We start from the raw sequence: 20,680 nt of genomic DNA on the forward strand, positions 1-20,680 counted from the left end.
AGAGCAGGGGCGCATATTATCATGTACGCGCCGTGGCGGTCAAGACGCCCATTTTCTCGGGAGGGGCAAATTACAAGGCACACGAGCAGTTTTAGACCACTCCTCAGTAGTGATGGCAACGCGCAGCGACCTTTGAGACTTCTTTGATGGGTGCAGTTTCTACAGGGGGCCAAGCGGGAAGTCGCCACGGACCAAGGCACCATCTGTAGACTCCCGATAAAGGTGGGCGGCGCCTGAACATGGAATCCCGTCTTTTCGCGGAGCTGAACGATTGAGCAAACAACTCTTAGTGCGGGTGGCGTCTTCCCAATGCACTCTGTGCAGTGCAGCGGAGGAGCAAGGGGGGAGTAAAAATAACGCCGATAGTTATTAACTACCGTAACGAGAGACAAACAACGGGGAATAGTGAAAGACATCGAAAAATAATGAAGATTGGGAACATGAGAGAAATAATAAGAGTAAGTGGTGATTAGTTAGATCTGACCGCTACGAGATGGTCCTCGAGTAGTGCCGCAGCATTGCCGATTTTCTCAGTCAACACACCCGCCCATTTCTAGAAGAGAGCGGAATAGTCAGTACGATGAGAAGAATGAGGGCTTCATTGTACTTACCTTGGCATTCTCCCAATCCCCTGTTCTTAGAGACTTGTCAAGACCAGGCATCGGGAACGCGACATTGTGCCAGGCCGCCGGCGCGAAGAGGACGTGGTGAAGGCTGTTGTACCCATCCATGCCGCCTTCATAGTAGAACTCACGCTCCAAGGCAATGTAACCCTTGTTGACTTCCCGTACAGCCTCTGTGCGTTTGGCGATGCAGCTCGTCGAGCACTGTGCAGAGTCTGATCTTAGAGTCTCGGCGTGGCTGTCAAAGAGTTCAGTAGCTCGCGCAAATCTTGACACCACCGCATCTAGCTCGGAAAGGTCAACCATGGGAGAACACTTCTCAAGTCTGCACATCAGATCCAACCACATCCGCATGGCCTTGGCGTAATCCTGGGCGCTCATGTTGATGACGGGGGATTCAATCATTGACGCGGCAATGAGGTTCATCAGCTTGGCGCTGGCGACGTGATGCTTCCAACCAGGGTCACCAAACCTTTCCATCCACTCATAGCTGTCGAAGCCAGTATGATACGGAAACACGGGATCGCCCACGCCCGGGGAAAAGCCGAAGTCTACCGTCGCAACGCAGGGAAGGCCCTGGAAGCGAACAGCATCGCCACCACCAGCTGGGTCGATGGAGCCACCCCAGACGTCCAGGATGGACTTGTTCGGCACTGTTGGAGATTCTATATGGGCGGTTGCGTTCAATACAGCCCTGTGCAGGAGAGGGCTCGCCTTGGCGTGGAACTTCGGACCGGATCCGGTGACGACGAAGTTCAGATACGCAACGGCGGTAGTTTTGAGCCATTCGAGATGATCCTCGATCCATAGCAGCGAGCCAATCTGAGCATACTCTTCGCCTTCAAAACTGGCAAAAACAATCGTCCTCAAAGGACGCCATCCTTGTTGATATGCCTTTCCGTAGCTGCGAACGACCTCGTTGAGGGCGGCGCAGCCGCTGACAGGGTCGCCAGCTCCAGGACCCCACGCGTCTCGGTGGGTGCCAATGAGGACGACTTCGTCTGTAATCTGACCAGGAATTGTGCCAATGACACTGTGGCTTTTCGAGGGTACGATGGGAGCGTTGTTCAACAGGTTTATGGTGATTTCCTCAGGGGAAGGACCAATGTGGTAGCCAACACCGCGGACGTAGAGTGCACCACCGAGCCAGCGTCCGCCAATCTTCCTGGCTGAAGGACCAATGCCGTTCAGCACCTTGATAAGTTCAACAGCATCGATGGCGGACACGGGAATGCAGGGAATCTTGGGAAGCAAACCCTCGTGATAGTCCTCTGAGTTACCAAAACCGCCTCGCTCAATTGCAGTTAGCGGACGGCCGATACCGCCGGGAAAGGGCCGGTAGCCGTTCGCCTCGGTGATCGTGCCATCATTCTGCGGATCAGTATACAGAATAACGCCGATTAGGCCTGCTTTCTCTGCATTGCTGATTTGAATGCCGCGGAAGATCTCCAGTCCATTGGCGCGGAGCGTTGGCGACGCGTTGCCGAGCTTCAGGATGCCAATTTTGCCCGCGACACTGATATTAGCGCGCGCGATCTCGTCGAAGTCTTCCTGGCTGCCAAAATTACAGTAGACAAAGCCAGCAGTAATATTTGCGTTGGGAGAGAAGCCAAAGTACGCAGGCGCAAAGGTGGCGTTGGTATTGTCCATCAGCGGCGCCTCGTAGAGCACCTTGCCGCCCTGCAGAAGAGCTACGCGCTGCTTTTCGGCTCGCGGAGCGGGTAGATCAGCGTCATACGACGCAATTGTAACATCGGGGATCCCGAACTCTTTCCACTTTGACTCTGTCCACTTGGCCTGCCCCCAACCCTCTCCCGCGAGATGGCTAGTGTTTGTGTAGTAAGCGCTCCATTCGCGGATTCGCTCGGGCGATGGAACGGACTGGAGTGCTTGATGTAGATCAAAATTCGACAAATGTGCGACTTTGCCGGACGATTGTAGGGGAAGGTATCCAGGTAGGTGGGTGAAGAAGAGAACTGTACAAAGAAGAAGAAGGAATCCCTTCAGCCAAGTACTGACGCTCCTCTGGGGACGAGGGCTTGGTAAAGGCAGACCAAATTCAGAGGCCTCTTTGCTGGTCTGAACGAGGAGAGGACGACTCATAGTGACTTAACCAAAGCGATTGGTGTCTGAGCCGGAGTGATGAAAATCTCAAGATTTTGCCCTGGGCCGGTTCGGGGGAGCGACGGTCGGAGCACGTCCAGTCGAATGCCGTGCCACTCCAAAGCTCTCGAGACGGAAAATGTCGGCATAAGATGATCCTAAATCGGAGGTGAATAAATTACTCTCAGGCCCCCCCAGCACCTGCGATGATGTATGCATGTTTCGTGGCACAACAAAAGCAGTGACATCAAAGTGACTTGGCGGTACTCGGGGCGTGTAGCTGAAAAGAGTAGAAGGGTGTGTGCAAGTACGGCCACTCCCCCAAGCTTCGCCCCGCTGCCGCACACCCATGCCCAAAGAAGTATTGACATGAGACATGGATGCTGCTTTGTAAAATGCACGTCTTAATAAGATTCAATATAGAAAGCGACGGCGGCCAGGAGGAGCCGATGACAGCGTGGTGCTGCACAGCAGCAAATACTGGTATACGTTTCTCATGGGCTGACCGAGGTTCATATACACGTCATAAGCAAGGTATTAACTGGTCGCCGAAGGAACAAACGTGGAGCTGGGCTAACTATCATTAACAAAAGGTGCCAATACCTTCTAGACTATCGCAGTGTATGCTTTGTGACCATGAAGGTTGCTAATGCGTTTCCACGAGTATACCGAGCTACCGCCTGTCTTCCTGCCAAGCGATTCTACCCCTTCCAAGCCAAGCGCTTCCAACATGCCTCATTCGCAACACTTTCAAAGGTCAATGGACCGCAGGAAGTGTCACCGGCGACTCAATTCCAAGTTACGGACCCATTGAGGGCCACGGAACCCACGTTCGTGGCTAATGTGCACCAAGCGCTGGAGCGCAGTGGCATGGCCACAATCAAGCTCGCCTTTGCAGATCCAAGCAGCAGCTTTCTGGAACGACTCGTCTGCAGCTTCAACAAGAACCACGGCCACCAGCTGCCGATTACGCACAGCGCCTCGCAAGGCTGGTTTTGGGACGTCCGCCCGAGCGATGGCACGCGCATCCCGCTGCAGACGGCCAACCACCGCGCGCGCTCCGAGACCATGGCCGACTTCCCCTGGCACACCGACTGCAGCTACGAGGGCTCGCCGCCGCGCTACTTTGGCCTCCACGTGCTGCAGCACGACCGCTTCGGCGGCGGCACGCTCTCGGCCATGAACATTGAGAGGCTGGGCGTGGCGCTGTCGCCCGCGGCCCGGCAGGCGCTGCGCCGCGAGGACTTTCTGATCACCATCCCGCCAGAGTTCATCAAGGACCCGGCGCGGACCAGCATCAGGGGCAACGTCATGGCATCGGCGGAGAAGGCAACGAGCGGCGCCGCAGGAAGCACCAGCATGATGCGATATCGCCGCGATTTGCTTGAGCCGTTGACGGCCGGTGCGGCCGGTGCCTTGCGCGAGCTCGACGTCCTGCTGAAGGGTTCCTCGGCTGGCGAGAGCGTAGCGGCCGCGTCTACGCTTCACCTGACGGCAAAGGATTGTCCTGCGGGTACGATTATCTTGATGGATAATAGACGCTGGCTGCATGCGCGGAATGACATCAAAGATCCCGAGCGTCATCTGCGTCGTATACGCTGGGACGCAATTCCATTTCCGCGAGAGTAGTGCCACAAAGTGCCTCTCATGTTATTTAGTTGGCTATTTTTTTCGCAGTATAATCTCTTCACAGTATTAGAGCGGCCCCGCAAAAGAATTCATTGTTCCCTGCCCGATGAAAATCGGATGTTTTAATGGCCCTGCGCTTCGTCCACAATGCTAGTTGACATGCTAAACGAATGAAGCTGCTGTAAAAGCGACGTATTTATGTACATATGAGTTTATGCTAAGATCATACGCTACGCGGCGGTTCCCTCCTATAGAATAAATGATTGTCATGGTACTAAAATATTTACAAAGACTTTTCTTTTATATGATATCGTAGTGAAAGTGACTAGTCGCTTCGTGTCTGGTACGTACCACGTCAGAGTAACATGGTGCCCGCTGCTAAATAGAGACTAGACCCGAAGATCTAAATACACACCCCAGTCCAACAAACACATTGTGCTCGCAAGCACAGCTACCTGAGCACCAGGGTGCAGTCCAAATTCGCCAGCCCTCAGCCTCTCAGATTCCAGGACAAGGCGATACCGGTGCATGGGCACAGAGGACTGAGCGGCTGCCGATACTCCGGCCAGCCATGTCTCCTTTTGCCATTTGCAGGCTGCCGGGCAGCAGTAAGCAATTAAGTTATACCTGAAAACCCAAAGGGCCGGATATGCAGCCTGCAGGCCACTTTTGAGAGAAAAGCCCAGCAAGCAAGCACAAGTTCAAGAGCTTGGCACCATGGACGAGACCACCCCTCTGCTGCTGCGGAACCAGTCGCACGCGCTGTCGCGGCGGCGGCTCCTCGCCGTCTTCCCAGCGCTGGCGCTCATCCAGTTCATCTCGTTCCTGGACCAGACGGCCGTGTCGACGAGCCTGCCGGCCATTGCCTCTGCGCTCGACACCGGCTCGTCCATCTCGCTCGTCGGCGCGAGCTTCCTCATCACGAGCACCGGCATCCAGCTCATCAACGGGCGGCTGTCGGACATTTTCGGGCGGAAAGCCGCGCTCGTGACGGCGCTGAGCATCATGGGCGCGGGCAACCTCTGGAGCGGCTTCTGCGCCTCGCCGCTGCAGCTCTTCGTCTCGCGCGCGGCGACGGGCTTTGGCGCGGGCGCGATCAACGCCCTCGTGCAGATTGCCATTGCGGACATTACCACGCTGGAGCAGCGCGGGTACTACTTTGGCATGGTGGGCATGGCCGTGGCGTTTGGCAACGGCCTGGGGCCGGTGGTCGGCGGCGTCTTGACGCAGACGTTTGGCTGGCGCTGGGCGTTTTGGTTCGTCTGCCCGCTGTGCCTCGTTGCGATTGGGTATCTGGCATCGGTGTGGCCGTCTCTACAGAGAAGTCCAGACGATGCCAAGATTCAGAGCAGGTTAAAGTTGATTGACTGGCCAGGTGCAGTGGTCAGCCTGGCGGGCATTTCGTTGATACTTGTGAGTACCACGGCAATTACCACTAACTAAAACGCTAATTTTGACGACGAAAAAGATCCCCATCTCGCTGGGCGGCTCAAGATTGCCTTGGAACTCACCAGTCACTATAGGCATGCTGTGTTCCGGCGTCGCCCTTCTCGGCATCTTCCTGATAATCGAATGGCGCTTCGCCAAGCTCCCTCTACTGCCGGCGCAACTATTTCGATACGGACGCTCAACGAACATTTTAATTGGTACCAACCTCATTATCGGATGGATTTACTGGGGCAATTTGTTTTTGATGCCTCTATATTTGCAGAACGTCCAAGGTGCTAGTCCCGCTCGTGCTGGAACCTTGATGTTGCCTATGGTCGTGGCCCATGGGCTTACATCGGCTCTGACTGGCATCATTATATCAGCTACTGGTCACTACAAGCCAGTCATTGTCTTTGGGTCATTTTGCTGGGTATTTGCCGCTGTTGGAAAGCTATCCTTCACCCAGACATCGGAAGTTTGGAAGGTAGCGGTCGTTGGTGTCTTGGACGGAGTCGGGGTCGGCTGTTCTCTCCAGCCTGGTGAGTGCCACTGGCCGTTTTTTCGGTCGCACAACTATTCATCGCAATCTGCTAATTCTGTATCTCAATTCAGTCCTTGTTGGACTGCTCGCAGGTTCTGACACCGAAAATCGGGCGGTTCTGACAGGTCTTCGAAATTTTGTTCGCGATTTGGGCGGTGCCAGCGGCACTACAGGTAGGTAACTCCTCGCATGTCCAAGGCCGAGAGAACCCACCGTGTTTCACGTCCGCTAAACTGAACTCTCTAGTTTCTGGAACGATTTTAAGCAATTTGCTGTTCACACAGCTACGACACCGATATAGCGCAGAACTGATCGCCAAGCTGACATCTTCTACTTTTGCGTTGAAAGACCTGGGCTTAACCGAGTCGGAGAGACACATGATCTCGGGAGCGTACATGAACAGTCTGAGTGTGATATATGTCACGTTTGCAGCGCTTGCTGCGATCCATCTATGCCTCTGTTTGTGTATTGAAGACTACGGCTTGAAGCAAAAGCAGAAGCAGAGAGTTGCGGTGCAGTCGGTTCATTGAGCATCCTAGATGTAGAACATGTATAATGTAATTATAGAAGGGCAAGCAGAAAAAAGAATAGAATCTACGTGTTTCCTGTGTTGACTGGAAATGCGCGTCTGCACGCTGATCATCAGTGGTCGCACGTGACGCTACGTGAGCACAGTGTCGTAGGATGAGGCTGGGGTTACGCAGTGTATTTGTGTCCTTGCAACCACCGCCATCTTCCCCGCATTCCATTGGCCAGACTGCAAGAGCTCGATTTCTTCATTCTACAACACAGGATAACCTTTACAAGCACTCCAGGCACCAAATATCACCGAGGACAAACCTGCCGTGACCATGCCGCGACCGCAGCCTACTCGTCTGAACAGCCTCTTCGCGCCGCTGATGCTACTTTGGCCCGCCATCTCGAGTATGCGAACGTGGGGGGGTGTCGCGGCGTTCTCTTGATTCCTCAAGCTAACAGCCACAATATAGTTCATTGGGCCGCCTTCAAGGAAGCTTTTCGCACGCGTGGATTCGCAGCTATCTGGAATCCGACCCAGCAGCTCGACTTGGGTGTCGCCAACCTCTTGATCGAAACTTGTGAGCTTCCCGCCCTACTGCGCGTCTCGCACAAGCAACGCCTCCTTTTTACTGATTCTGACGTCATCTAGCGGAGGGCTTCATCGAGTACGAAAGCACAACTGTTGTCCCATCACTTGTCAAGCAGTCCAAGGGCAAGATTCTCGAGCTCGGCCCTGGCCCGGGCAACCAAATCCACCGATTTGACCCTGAGCTTGTTGAATTCATTCACGCCATTGACCCGAACCCCCACTTCAAGGATGACATTGCCAAGAAGCTGCAAAACAGCGAACTCGAGTCCCGCTACAAGTTTCTCGCCTGCGCTGTCGAGGACAGCGACACTCTGCGGGCAGAGGGGGTGACAGAGGGCAGCATGGACACCATCCTGAGCATTCAGGTGATGTGCGCTGTCAATGATCCTCGCCCCATCATGAAAGAAATCTGGAAACTACTGAAACCTGGTGGCCAATTCATTTTTTGGGAGCATGGCAAGAGCAAGGACACCGTCACCTCCATCGCACAGAGTATGTCTACGTCTCGCCACGACAATTTCCTGTGCAATATAGAAGCTAATCAACAACAGCGCTGTGGAATCCTGCATGGAGCACCTTTGTGGGCTGCCATGTCAACAGAGACATTCGGGGCGCCATTCTGGCCGCAGGAGAGTGGGAGGGCCTTGAGAACATTGAGGAGACGGATGATCACCTCACGTTTCTGCCCAGAGTTTGGGGCGTCTTGGTGAAGAAAGCTTAGGGAGATGATGACCAGTACAGTTTAGTGCAGAAGTAGTGGAATCGCAGTGTGCGGAATCAAGTTTATCTTCTCGGAATTTTTTTTTCTTTTTTTGTTCAGTGTCATGGATGCGCCGACCACAGAGGGAACTAGTCATTTGACGTGTACTGTCCTGCATGGCTCGCAGATGCAGATCAAGCTCGCCCATGTTCTTCAGGGGATGTGAGACTGGGCCATTACTACTCGGCCTTCACGACAATGGGTTCTCGAGCGGTGTGGTGATCTCGCCCATGTTCTTCCTTTTTCTTGGGACCACACGGCCTCCGTCATCCAAGGAACGGAACGACTACGCAACTACGCAGCGTGAAAACTCTTCTCCCAATCAGCCCCAGCGGCGGGATTTGGCCGCGATACGCCACCGGGTCGTCATAGAGACAAAATAATCGTACCAATCGCATGCCTGGGAATGACCGAGTGCACGCATATATAAAAAGCAAAGAGATGCCGAGGAGAAACATTGCTGCGGGTCGCCTAGAGCCTAGACAGAGCTGAAGACCGGGGATCGATGGAGTACGACAGTGGCTTGACGTAACGTCTGCTATCCATTGGGAGCATGGGAGTGCAGTTGGGCTATTCGCGTTGGGGGTGAACATGGGCAGAGTGGAAAGCCCACGGGCGTGTACGTCGCCGATCAGCATCCGGCGTCGACTGTGTGCGCTGGCGGACATGGGCGGCCTGTCGGACGTTGTCGCGATGCAGCTTTGGCAGGCAAGTCCGTCACTGCGTCCGCCTCTTCATGCATGTCTCAAATCCCGACCTTGTTCTGCCACGCCAAACTATCTACCCAAGGAGAGCTAGGGCGTGCGCCGAGTTAGCCCCCAACCCGGGCTCACTACGGGGCCAGGCCGATTTTTTTGGTTTTTGGAACCAGCTGAGGAGCCGCACTAGCAGGGGGATAAGTTGAGACGGCGCGAAGGCTTTTGTGGCATCTACGCCCAATCTGTATATGATGTGTGGTTTGGCGCGAGCTGAATGTGCGCAGGCCCGCAGAGCCGGGGGGGCGCGCCGTGCGGAGATTGACAACGAACGAAACAAGGCGCGACTGGTCGGGGACTGTCCGTTCTTGGTGAAGGCGATCTACCAGTGCCCATCAGACCCAGTAGCGTGGGACATGCAACTACTGGTTAGTCAATGGAAAGAAGTAGGTGTGACAGGGGGCCTTCACCGGTACCCATCAGACCCAGTAGCGTGGGACATGCAACTACTGGTTAGTTAGTGGAAAGAAATAGGCGTGACAGGGGAGAGCGCGATCTAGAAAGTGTCTGAGCGCGGGCCGCGACGGAACAATGCTACCGTTGATTAATATCCAATCCTAGCTAGCTATAGCGAGATGCTAGCCAGCCAGCCACCGGTAGGGCCCTTGTTAGTGATGGAGGGGGGTGTGCGTGTGTTCTTGTTGGCTTCCACATGGCTTGTCTGGCATTTGTGGTGTCCCTGTCGCCGCTTAAAGCAGCGACATATTCGGATACGGCTTTTCTCGACCAATTTGATGCCTAACTGGGACGAAAACGTCCAGGCATCTCGCGTACTTTGTTCCGGCAGTTGATGTTGGATTGCACGGCATTCGGCGACGAACGGTTCGCCAAAATGGCCGGCTCGGTCCCGACTTTCATTCAAGCTACCCTATACTTGCTCTAAACCGTAGTTCAATGTCATGCACAGGACCATGAGGGACCTGGAGAGTATAGAAATGCCATCTGGACATTTGATATTCTGCAAGGCCATATTCCGTTCGTTTCTGCACAGTTGTCGGCCTGGTTAGGGCACGATATGTTGACTTGCAGCAATACACATCGGTAAATCCACGTGGCGTGTTTGCGAGCCATTGCGCAGCTCTTATCCTGCCCGACAAGTCACCGTGAACCGCTTGTAGTTTGACCGTGGCCAATTAGCACAAACTGCAGATTCCATTCGTGAAGACCCATTTTCTACTTGTGCCATCTTTTAACCCCAACGCTCCGAGAAAACCGAAGCGCGACACTGGCTGCCATGCAAATGGCCTAGATGCGGCGCTTGCAACTTCGGTCATGCGGTTCTCGGTGGGCTTTGCCAATAGATCAATAACATAGAACAAATACGAGTAGTATCGCGGAAAGATGATTGAAGAATGAACTTACAAACGGGCACCGCATTGCCTGGGCTTCAGTGGGTAGGACCATCATTTTCCGTACGTAACTTGCGAGTCGAAGATTGCCAAAATGCTACGTACACATTACTGAGAGGCTGCGACGATACCGAGAGTATACAGAAGAATACATTGTCACTTAATGCCATGCGGGTGAGCCATGCATCGAATCCAAAGATATGTCTACTCGGTTCACATGACGTGCAGAACTGGGAAAGATAGCTTACAGCAACGAGGGTAGCTGCACTAAACTTCCGAGAACGATTGGAAACGAATGTTACCATCTGTACCAGCAACCGCGGGAACCGATGCCAATCAACCAAGCTTATTCAGAGTCGGCCGATGTATCCAGTCCAGGACAGTCCTCGGATGTCACCGTCACCTTTGCATAGGGATATGGCAGAGTGTAAATGAGATCAAAGCGATCGTCTGTGGACTTCAGTTAAACATCGGCCCGTATCATCTCGTGGGATGAGTATACTCACCGGGATACTTGGGTACATCTTGGGCGCCGATATCCGCCGCAACAGTTGGCAGCCTGACATGTTCCCAGGCGATCAGTACATTGCCCGACCCCTTGTAGCTCAGAGCCTCCTTGGCGGCGCATGCCATGTCGTCGTACTCGCAGGCGTCTTGGATCGTCAGGCCAAGAGACTTCGCGAGAGGAAGGGTGGTGTTGTAGGGTCGCTCAGTGACGGGATCTGTCACTGTTAGCACTTATTTTAGGGTCACTCTCTGACCGAAGCATCAAGTGGGCATACCGTTGCGATGGTATTTAGGTGTTATGATTTCCTGGATGTCGTAGTCGCTGTCTTTGCTAAAGAGCTTGACGAGGCACTTCTCGCGCTCCTTGCCTCGCTGGTCAATGATACCGTGCTTGTCCTTCTCAGCATGCCGTATCAAGAAGAAAGTCGGATGTGTGGCAGCGTTCGTGTCTGCGACCGGTGAAGCCACCGCCAGGCAGGCACCGGTGAGCGGCAACGTGACCGGAAAAAGAGTCGAAAACTTCATCTTAAGAGATTAGGTGCGACAGCTGCGCTAAAGGAATAGAGTGCGTTGACTTACAGCAGAAAGAAGAGCGGCTTCCCATGATACTTATAACGCTTCTAGTGCATGCAACATCCCTGTTCAAGGTGGCCAAGCTGACCAAGTACAATCTCCTTCTGGGCATTGAACGACTTTGAAGAAGGTCAAAGTTGCCGTAAAGCCGCGATACCCCACGATTTAATCTACTGGCGACGTTTTGAGCCGTGGGAAATTCTGATACTCCCACTTTCAAGGGACACACTACTAAATTTAGAGGGAAGCCTTATCCGCTCAAGACGTAGCGGCTCGCCTTTGCCTCTAAGCCACAATCACCTGCGCTAATTACTCATTTTTATTGAGTAAGAAACAACAAGATGTGATAGATAAAAAAATGGGACTCGTCTAATTATTCGAGATAGTTTGGCAACAATGACAGAAGCTACTGTCCATGCAAAGAGCGCGGTTAGCCAGAGTCACTGGAGCCGCCCATTGTTGGCTGGATCAGTTGCACATTGCAGCCGAAGCTTTCCAACTTGGCTTCTATGTTCTGCAGATATAAGCGATTTGCTCATTTGACATTCTGGCCGTCAGAGTAGTGCGCCAGTGCCGGTAGACCCGAGATCGTCAACTAGGAAGACGGCTTATGTGGTGGTGGGGCTCCCAACTGCCTGTTTTGTCAATCAAGTCGGCAATTCTGGACGTTTGGGCAGTTGACCAATGCCGCTAGTTCCGAAGCTTTTAGCTAATAGATGGTCGCTTCGGTGCTGAACCTAGCGTTTGCGTTGTTCTAGAACGCAAGCTTGAGCTTATAGAAACGGCGGCAGATAACTCGAGCGTTTCGCTCGTGACGCCACCTGACTGTTTCAATTGCCTTATCACACCAAGCTACTAATATTTCTAGTTACATGCCGTCATTCAATTTGAAAGGTAGCCTTGCAAGTCACCGACAGCGAAACGTCCTGTGGCACACAGAGAAGCCTCTCCCGATCGTCCCCGTTTGCGCCAGAGGCTTCCATGGCGTAGAATCGGGGCGTGACGTCAAATGCATCTATCGAGTCGTTGACCTCGTCAATCTCGACAGGAGTGACACTCGTCTTGCCCAGCGCGGCCGCATACGCATTTGCCTTGGCTTGAGCGCTGGAGCAGGCCAGGCCGATGACCTCTGAGTTGAGTCGCAGCTTGGTCTCCGGGGTCAGCACCCAGTCCACGTTTTGCACTTCGGCGTGCGCGACGGAGGACATGGCGGTCGAGAAATCAGTGAGGCAAGTAAAGTCGGCAAATGTGGCAGAAATGTCGACAGTGGCTTGGTGAGTGCGAACGCGGGCTGATTCGGCTCCGTCACCATGTCTGTCGGAGTCTGCCTGCTCCTCGTACGAGTATGTGGAGAGCAGGCCTGACGACCACTCCTTGACGGCCGGTGTACTGGAGTCGTGGTTGTTTGAGGCGGTGGCGAGAGGCTTCAACTGGTCCTGGACCATCTTGACGGTTTCGCGGACGTCGGAGGAGACGCGCGCCTGGTCGCGACCGCTGGCGTGGACACGGAGATTGATGATGCCCAGTTCAGGCCGGCGCTTGATCTCGCCGTTGCCGGAAACGATGATTTTGACGGCCATTTTGGTGTCGCGTTACTCTGGCGGGGGAACTGGTGGTGGTGGCGGGCGATAAAGAGTATGTGCTGCGAGGAAACAACACAGACGAGAGATTCGAGCTGCGAAACAACTTGGCGATGATAAAACGTGATGCACTTGGAGGAAAGAAAGCACTGCAAAAAATCTAGACAGTATTCAGTGTTTTGTTCAAGAGCTGGCGGGGTTGTCAAAGCTGGTGCTGAGCGGGTCTCCACGATGACGTAGCTTTCTAAAGACTCATAGCGTTGGGTCGACTCTAACTTTGCCGGCAGCCGAGAGCTTTCACTGGAAAACGTGGCGATGCGGCGTATCAAAAAACTCTTCTTTCCCGTCGCGATTCCGCACAGCCTGCGATTCAATCTATGTGTAGTGTGAGGTGCGCAGGTGGTGGTAACTGGACCCCTGCGCTTCAACGACGAAGAGTTAGGAAACGACAGCGACTCAATAAGAGGACGGAAAATGTTAAGTTTACTAAGCTGAAGGAGATGAGTTATACGTTCGAAAATATATGCCTGGAGTGAGTGTCGAGGTCCCGACTGAGGTTTTCAGTCGCACCACGTGATATTCTCAAATTCTGTGGCCTACTGGTGGCGCTGCCTGACTTTACACTGTCAAAGTATAATGCAGCCACCAAAGTAAACTTCTGCAAGAAATATTTCATTGAATATAAATAGCAGTGTGACCTTTACGAGGTCCGCTATGTCAAGAAGGACTGCTCTGGCACATCAAACTCGAGACTCTAGCGAGCAGATCAGCCCAGCTACACTCACCCGCCTGTATCACCACCATTGACAATCTCTCAAGACAACAGTCACGCCTTTCGAAAAACTTTTTGAACCAGATCCAAATCGACAAAATAGGCTAATTAAGAGCCAAAAAACACTGCCAAGCCACACTTGTTAGCGTCCTCGCGCATTCGGGAGACGCAGGAGCAAACGCCGGTCACACACCAAACGCCTATTGTCCACCCAATCACGAAAAAAAAAAAACATAATTAGCAATGCAGCAGCGCTGTGAGATGGAGAAGGGCAGAAAAAAACCACTCCCAGTCCCATGGATTTAGTCTCATGATCAGGGCCTAACTGGATGTTGTACATTAGTGACCTGTATAGCACTATGAGCAGATATTCCGCCCCAACACATTTCACCAAAAACACTACCACAAAGCCCATTTCTCTTCTCTATAGTACACGTATAGTAAGTAGCTAAAATTCTAAAAAAGAATATTAAAATTATTCTTTTATTGCCCTTTATTTAAGTAGGTTTTCTTACTTTGATTGTTTCTACTATTTATCCATCTTTAATTTTGGCCTTTTTTTGGTTAATTTTAAGCGATGGACGCTTTTCTGAGCAAGAACTGGTAGCCTGGCAAGTATAATGGACCGCGGTGCATGGGAGGTCCAAGGACGCAAGGCGTTGCAAATTATTCGACGAATTAACGTGTCTGAGAACAAGAAAAGAATAACACTACAGAATACAACAATTTTGGAGTAACTGATACCTTAAATCGAGCGACATTCTCAAACATTCTTTCCGTAAATCATGTTTCTAAGCTGCAGAGCTTCACCACTCTGCTCGCACAGTTCACGAAATACACCACCAGTTTTTTCCCAGAGCTCAGCCGGCGCCCCCGACTCAATAATCCTTCCGTCGTCCAGTACCAAAATCTTATCGAAATCGGCCACTGTCTGCAGGCGATGCGCAACCACGATGAGCGTGGTCTCGTGGAAGCCGTCTCGGATGCTGAGCTGAATGAGACGATCCGTAGCCATGTCCACGGCCGACGTGGCCTCGTCGAGCACCAGAAGCCTGGGACGCGATAAGATGGCCCTCGCGAGACAAATGAGCTGTCGCTGGCTGTGGGATAGATTGCCGCCGCCTTCGGACACTTTGCTCGACAGACGCTTGAATATGTTGATGTTGTTCTGCGGCGCCGCGGAAGACAACTCATCGTCGGCATCGCTGCTGCTGCTGCCTCGGTCGCTATCAGAGTCAATCAGGTGCACACGCGCGAGACAGCTGTGAAGCTCCTCATCGCTGTGCTGATTGGCTGGGTCCAGGTTGCTGCGAATAGTGCCGGAAAACAAAACAGGGTCCTATTGCGAGAGGAATTAGTATCAGAGCGAGGGTTGGTGCTAGTGCAAGTATAACAGTGCCATTGCCTTACCTGTGGAATAATGGACAAACGCGACCGCAAGTTTTGAGCATTGAGCGTGGAAATGTCGATGCCGTCAATCACGATTCTACCGCCTCGCTGATCAATCAGTCGAAAGAGCGCTAGAGTGAGCGATGATTTCCCTGCGCCTGTGCGGCCCACGATGCCGACTCTTTGCTTGTCGCGAATCTCGAAAGAAACGTCACGCAATACCGGAGGCAAGCCCTCTGCGTAGGCAGCTTGCAGGTGCTCGACTTGCACAGTACCCTTCCGCGGCCAATTCTCAGGTGGCTGTGCCCCATCCAAGTCTTCCGTAGGCAGCTCAGCATATTCAGTGATGCGCTCCACCGCATTCATGTCGAGCTCCATTGTAGCATAGTTGCGCATTGCGAAGGACATGGACATGGCGAAGCTGAGAGCAAAGGACAAGACGAAGCCGGCGAGGTTGGCGCCAAAGTGCGAGGGAACGCGGACCACGAGCAGGCCGACGGCAGTGGTAAAAATCGTGCCAATGACGTTCATGTGAAATGTCATCCACTGATTCAAAGACCAGTTGTGCAGAGTCATGGTTCCCCATTCGTCAAGTTGGTCGTGAATGCGATGTGTGTAGTCTTTTGTCTTCTGGTACACACGTAGCGTAGACACGCCGGCTAGCGCTGCGTTGAACGTCTCAAAGACTGGTGATTTGGCGTTGCTCTCGAGGCGCTTCACTGGTCTTGCAGCTTCCAAGTATCGTAGCGAGACAGCAATACTGGCAATAATGAGCACCAAAGCCAGCAGTAGCATTACCCGAGAGAGAATGATGGCTGCCAGGCAGATGGTGACGAGCTCGAAGCTGTGGACTAGCACCAGGGTCATATCCTCCATCAGCCGGCTGTCGAGAATGTCAAAGTCCGCGGTGAGCCGGTTGAGAATGCGACCGACAGGGACAGTGTCCATCCATCGGAGCGGCGATCGGAGTATGGTGTAGAGAACATCTTGGAAAAGCCCCCTGCTGAACCGGATGCTGATCAGGAACGACCAGAAGAAACGCAGAGTCCCTACTAGTGCACCAGCACCGCAAAGCAGTAAATAAATACCGAGATAGTAAAGCAAAGAATTAGACTCAGAAGGAGCTGGCTGAGAAGCCTCAGACGGATATACTGCCATAAGTGTGGGCTGTCTAAAGGCGGCCTGGAATCCGGCCAGGCTCATAGTGTTGTTGCCCACATCATTGGATTGACTTGCGGCCGTCCAGATTCTCACCCACCAATTTCGGCCTTCGAGAAGTGTCAGCACTTCCTCAAAGTTTTATGTAGATCTTGCAACATACCAAAGTTTGTGGACTCGAAGAGAGTCAGGAAGGCGAATAGCGCAATCCAGAGCTTCCAGCCGCCACCGCTGATGATTAGCTTATGGTAGACATGGCCCTTCACTACACCCTTTTCACGCGCTTCATCTTCAACATATTTCTTGGCCGACTTCTCAGGTCGTTCATGGGTCTCAGGCCGGTCTTCGATTGGACTGGCTGCGAGGCGCCTGGAATCCGTGCTGCTGGCACTGCTCGACACCGACTTTGGTGTGGCTGTGCCGCCGCTTGTGTTGGCGCCAACGTAGTCGCTCAAGTTTGAGCCAGACTGCTGGACAGTGCCGTTGCCGATTTCGATAAAGTAGCTGGCCTCTTCTACAACCAGTCCCAAGTGGTGAGTGACGAGAATGCGTGTTCGTCCCTTGCAGATGTCTCCAGCAATGGCGTGCTGCATGATGTGACGACCGACATGTGAGTCCACCGCGCTGAAGATGTCGTCCATGATGAGTATCTGCGCTCGGGAGTATAGTAGTCTAGCCAATGAGACGCGCCACTTTTGTCCGCCACTGAGGTTGACACCATTAGCACCCAGCTCAGTCTCATCACCATCATCTAAGGCTTCAATGTCTCTCTCTAGAGCGCACGCGTGGATGACGGTCCTGTAGCGGCTGGCAACGTATGGCTGGCCAAATAAAATGTTGTTTTGCAAAGACGTATTCTCCAACCAGACCGTCTGCGCAACATAGGCCACCATGCCTGGCACTACCCACTCGTCCGAGTCAAACTGGTTGCTAGTGCAGTTCCAAGGCGGGAGCTCTTTGGGAGAAGCTGGCATCACGATCTGGCCACCAAAGAGTTCAGCCTCTCCAATCAGCGCCTGTAGCAGCAGAGTTTTTCCAGTTCCCGATCTTCCTGTAATGACGGAAAGTTGCCCTTCGGGAAACTCTGCGTCCAACCCACTCAGTGTAAAGCTCTCGTGCTTGTGACCGCCCGTTGTCGGCACCGGCGCGTCAGTCGGCCAGGATATTGTCGCATTCTCGAACGCGACATGGGGGCCGCTGGATATTGTTGGCTGGAGCTCCGGCTCACATAGGAACACATCGAGCCGCCGGACAGATACAATGGTATCGAAGCCTACTGTCAGCAGCTCTGGCAGGCCGGCCAAAGCAGCCTCTAGGCTTCTGAACATGGCGATGGCAACAAACGCAACTGCTGGTGATAAATGGCCATTTATCAGGGTATAGGTAGCAAGGGATGCTGCAGAAAGCAGAATCGGGCTCACCACCCAGCAGCAAAATACCATGGTGTTTGCCAGGAACGCCTCCCAAAGTGTATTGAGCTCATCTTCTCGTTTTGCCAGGATGCGCTTCTCCCATTGGGCCTCGAGAGCGGAGAACTTGATACGCCGCAGACCATTTACCGCTTCGCTGACGACTGCGAGCTTTCGGTCACGGTCTCGCATCAGTTTGGTCTCTGCGCTAAGGTAGCGTCGCGATGCCATCCAGTTGACTGGCAGCAGGGAGGCCCATGCAAGAGCGCCCGCAAGAAACGGCAGCGCACCAATGACTTGGACCAGGTAGACGGAAAAAACGACGAGCTTGCCAATGCTGCTGACGATCAAGATCTGAAACATGGCAAAGTCTGAGATGTGCTTTACGTCCACGCCGATGAGATTCATAATGGCTTGGCGCGACTTTGAAAGCTCGTCTGTGTTGTCGTGGGCTTTTGCTTTCCCATTCTCACCTGTTTGTTTTGCGGCACCATTGCTAGCATCAGGCGGACCATCGTCATCTCCGGCATTGGCGGCTGCTTTAATGTCTTTCCGGCGCAGTGCTTTTGCGAATATCAATGCTGACAATTGTCCTCTGACCGGTGCAAAGATGTTTTTGATCGACTGCCACATGATTCGACTCGCAATCCACTACCATTACGTACGGTTAGCGTCGTTGACACCACCTGGCTGATGGATTCGGAGAGGCACTACTTACCTGTTCAGTGAATGTGAATAGACCGATCAGAAGGGGAAACATCCATAGACTTGGCCCCTCTTGTGGTTCCTTGTCGACTCTCTCCAGCCTCTGAATGAGCTGCGACATGGCCCAGAACGGCCCGACCCCAACAATCGATCGTATGATGACGCAAGTCCAAAGCAGCATCAACTCTCCCCAATAGGTTCGGAAAAGCGACCTGACGAGACTGCCGGTATGCTTCGCACGAGCCCACTGCGTAGTCAATTGATCAGCTCTAGCATAATTCTCCATTGAAGGGACGTCTTCGTGGTTGAGATCACCCTGGCTTTTTGCTTTCCTGATCAGTGGCTGCACCCATAGAAACATGGCTTTTTGCAGCGCAGACACCGACTGCTCAGCAGAAACTGTTCGTCCATTATGATAAACCTGGGGGCGCCTGGGAATTAAAAGTGCGCCAAGGCTCACGCACACACACAGAAATGCATTTCCCGTCATGAGACTCAGAATGACACGTCTGGAATCAATCGGTTGATTTGCGTAAAAGAGTCCCTGCAAAATAATTCCTGGTGCGATTGACACTGTCGCTGCAGCCAGTCGAAGGCCAAGCTCATAGCATCGTACTGGGTCAACATCAAGGCGAATGGCCACAGCTTGGAGCAGGATGATTGTCTGCGGAGGTCAGCATACGAAATCGCTGCGAAGCAGTCCGCAAACAAAATTTTCGACTTACCCAGCCAGCAGTCAGTAGCCAGGAAGAAATCTTTGCGTTTTGTGATTCGAGGTGTAGGGTACCGAGAACGGATATCGCCACAGATGCCCCAAAAGCCATAGAAGCAAGATAAAGACACACCAGCTTGGGAGTTTTGTTGGAAAATCTGGACATCAATTCTGGTGCGCTCTTGCCATCTTCGTCCTCGTACCAGTTGTCGTGCGGCTTCGGGCGACGCAATTGCGCAAAGACGGCTGCGCAAGTTGTGATCCGCGACGCCAGCAGTAAGCTAGCACAGCCCAAGCCTACCGCTGACCCCACGAGAGCCCAAGTATCTGAGATATTTGGAAGCATTATTCTCGATGCGTTCCAAAGGTCAAGGGCAGACAAACTCAGACAGGATTGCGAGGCTCTGTTGGATATGTTGTGTTCGACGCAATGCCTTTAGGGCCTTTGAAGTGTTGAACTCTAGTGGTGAAGATTACACAGCAGAGCTCCGGTGATCCTGGCGGCTTAACAGTGCGTATTCCAAGGGAAATTTGCTGCATGCGCACAGCCTGACAGCTGTGGTGGCCACGTCATACGTTACAGTTCTTTTATTGTCGGCTTTCGTTACTACGATATTCCTTTTCCCACTTGGCGGTATCATTAATTTCTCTTTCAGCGCCGCCTCCTGAGTACTGAGCAGTTACTAGCACAGGGTTCACCGAGAACACTAGCTCGCACTAGCTGGCGATCGCAGGGTACTACAATGCCGAAATGACGCCAAGGTGCTGAAGAGCCGAGACAATTTCAGTGAGCTGGCAGATATTTCTGCTTTCGATGATGCGGCTTTCCTGCGACCTACATTCAAGGTGTACTTTCGAGATACATGTCGTCTACTGGGGCAGGTTGGGGGGGTGTCTGGACACCCTCTCATGCACACACCTCCTCTCCACTGACCAGTTCAATGCACCAGAGCGGATCAGTGTAGCATCAAAGATTGGGGCGGCGGAAACTTAGAGCGGGGAGACAGCACCACGAAAGTGACCGGGCGGGGAGTGGAGGATTGATGAAGCTGTTAGTGGGACTCTGGCTGTCTGTTAATAGAAATGTCTTGGGCGATATTCGAGACAACCCTGTGCGACATGCTTGTCTGTTTACACCTCAGCTTTCAGCTGCAGAGCAGCCTCCTACCAGTGGGCACATCGGATATCTCTTGGTTTTGGACATGTCATAAAAAAGAAAGCAATTGTCTTGCCGGGATCAAAGCCGGCATTGGTTATCGGAGGAACGTCGCCGCACTTCTTCCGAGAGCGACCGCGAGAAACAGCACCGTGAGTGGAGAGCAGGGACCTGAGTCGGACTGCTGAAGTTCATTTCTTATTGCGGCTTGGGTAGCTTAAAAACCATCGTTTAATCAATTTACTCGGATTTGACTGGTCGTTCCTGTCGTTTGCACGGTACGGTTACAGCAGGCTTCCCACATATCTACCTGACTGCGCCAAGTAGCTGCTTCATCTCTATCCATTTGACTCTGGGGAACTTCAGCAAAATGAATTCCATTCAACCCCTTCGGGTTTCTTACTTGAGCGGCGTTTCCAACAC

General features: G+C 52.9%; 6 protein-coding genes across 6 annotated transcripts; 2 read left to right on the forward strand and 4 right to left on the reverse strand.

Moving 5' to 3' along the window:
• Window positions 1-469: 469 nt before the first annotated feature.
• Window positions 470-2,726, reverse strand: LMH87_002925 (uncharacterized protein; the record flags this gene model as incomplete). The annotated part of the gene is made up of 2 exons (XM_056194463.1): window positions 470-553; window positions 612-2,726. The coding sequence occupies 2 exons, from the start codon at window positions 2,724-2,726 to the stop codon at window positions 470-472; spliced, it is 2,199 nt and encodes a 732-aa protein (XP_056051399.1).
• Window positions 2,727-3,121: 395 nt separating this feature from the next.
• On the forward strand, window positions 3,122-4,355 carry LMH87_002926 (uncharacterized protein; the record flags this gene model as incomplete). Its single annotated transcript, XM_056194464.1, has 3 exons — window positions 3,122-3,209; window positions 3,257-3,260; window positions 3,320-4,355. The coding sequence occupies 3 exons, from the start codon at window positions 3,122-3,124 to the stop codon at window positions 4,353-4,355; spliced, it is 1,128 nt and encodes a 375-aa protein (XP_056051400.1).
• Window positions 4,356-5,072: 717 nt separating this feature from the next.
• On the forward strand, window positions 5,073-8,153 carry LMH87_002927 (uncharacterized protein; the record flags this gene model as incomplete). The annotated part of the gene is made up of 8 exons (XM_056194465.1): window positions 5,073-5,768; window positions 5,824-6,322; window positions 6,396-6,497; window positions 6,571-6,836; window positions 7,140-7,248; window positions 7,314-7,421; window positions 7,493-7,924; window positions 7,984-8,153. The coding sequence occupies 8 exons, from the start codon at window positions 5,073-5,075 to the stop codon at window positions 8,151-8,153; spliced, it is 2,382 nt and encodes a 793-aa protein (XP_056051401.1).
• A 2,039-nt stretch (window positions 8,154-10,192) lies between these two features.
• Window positions 10,193-11,693, reverse strand: LMH87_002928 (uncharacterized protein; the record flags this gene model as incomplete). Its single annotated transcript, XM_056194466.1, has 9 exons — window positions 10,193-10,236; window positions 10,310-10,327; window positions 10,402-10,455; window positions 10,545-10,563; window positions 10,700-10,746; window positions 10,803-11,018; window positions 11,079-11,322; window positions 11,383-11,411; window positions 11,690-11,693. 9 exons carry the CDS (start codon window positions 11,691-11,693, stop codon window positions 10,193-10,195), a joined length of 675 nt encoding a protein of 224 aa, XP_056051402.1.
• Window positions 11,694-12,254: 561 nt separating this feature from the next.
• On the reverse strand, window positions 12,255-12,956 carry LMH87_002929 (uncharacterized protein; the record flags this gene model as incomplete). The annotated part of the gene is made up of 1 exon (XM_056194467.1): window positions 12,255-12,956. One exon carries the CDS (start codon window positions 12,954-12,956, stop codon window positions 12,255-12,257), a length of 702 nt encoding a protein of 233 aa, XP_056051403.1.
• A 1,535-nt stretch (window positions 12,957-14,491) lies between these two features.
• Window positions 14,492-19,447, reverse strand: LMH87_002930 (uncharacterized protein; the record flags this gene model as incomplete). The annotated part of the gene is made up of 5 exons (XM_056194468.1): window positions 14,492-15,067; window positions 15,139-16,385; window positions 16,439-18,335; window positions 18,403-19,053; window positions 19,115-19,447. The coding sequence occupies 5 exons, from the start codon at window positions 19,445-19,447 to the stop codon at window positions 14,492-14,494; spliced, it is 4,704 nt and encodes a 1,567-aa protein (XP_056051404.1).
• Between the last annotated feature and the right edge of the window lie 1,233 nt (window positions 19,448-20,680).

The sequence above is a fragment of the Akanthomyces muscarius genome, chromosome 3 (assembly GCF_028009165.1).
Source record: "Akanthomyces muscarius strain Ve6 chromosome 3, whole genome shotgun sequence".
In the NCBI taxonomy this organism is placed as follows: Eukaryota; Fungi; Ascomycota; class Sordariomycetes; order Hypocreales; family Cordycipitaceae; genus Akanthomyces; species Akanthomyces muscarius.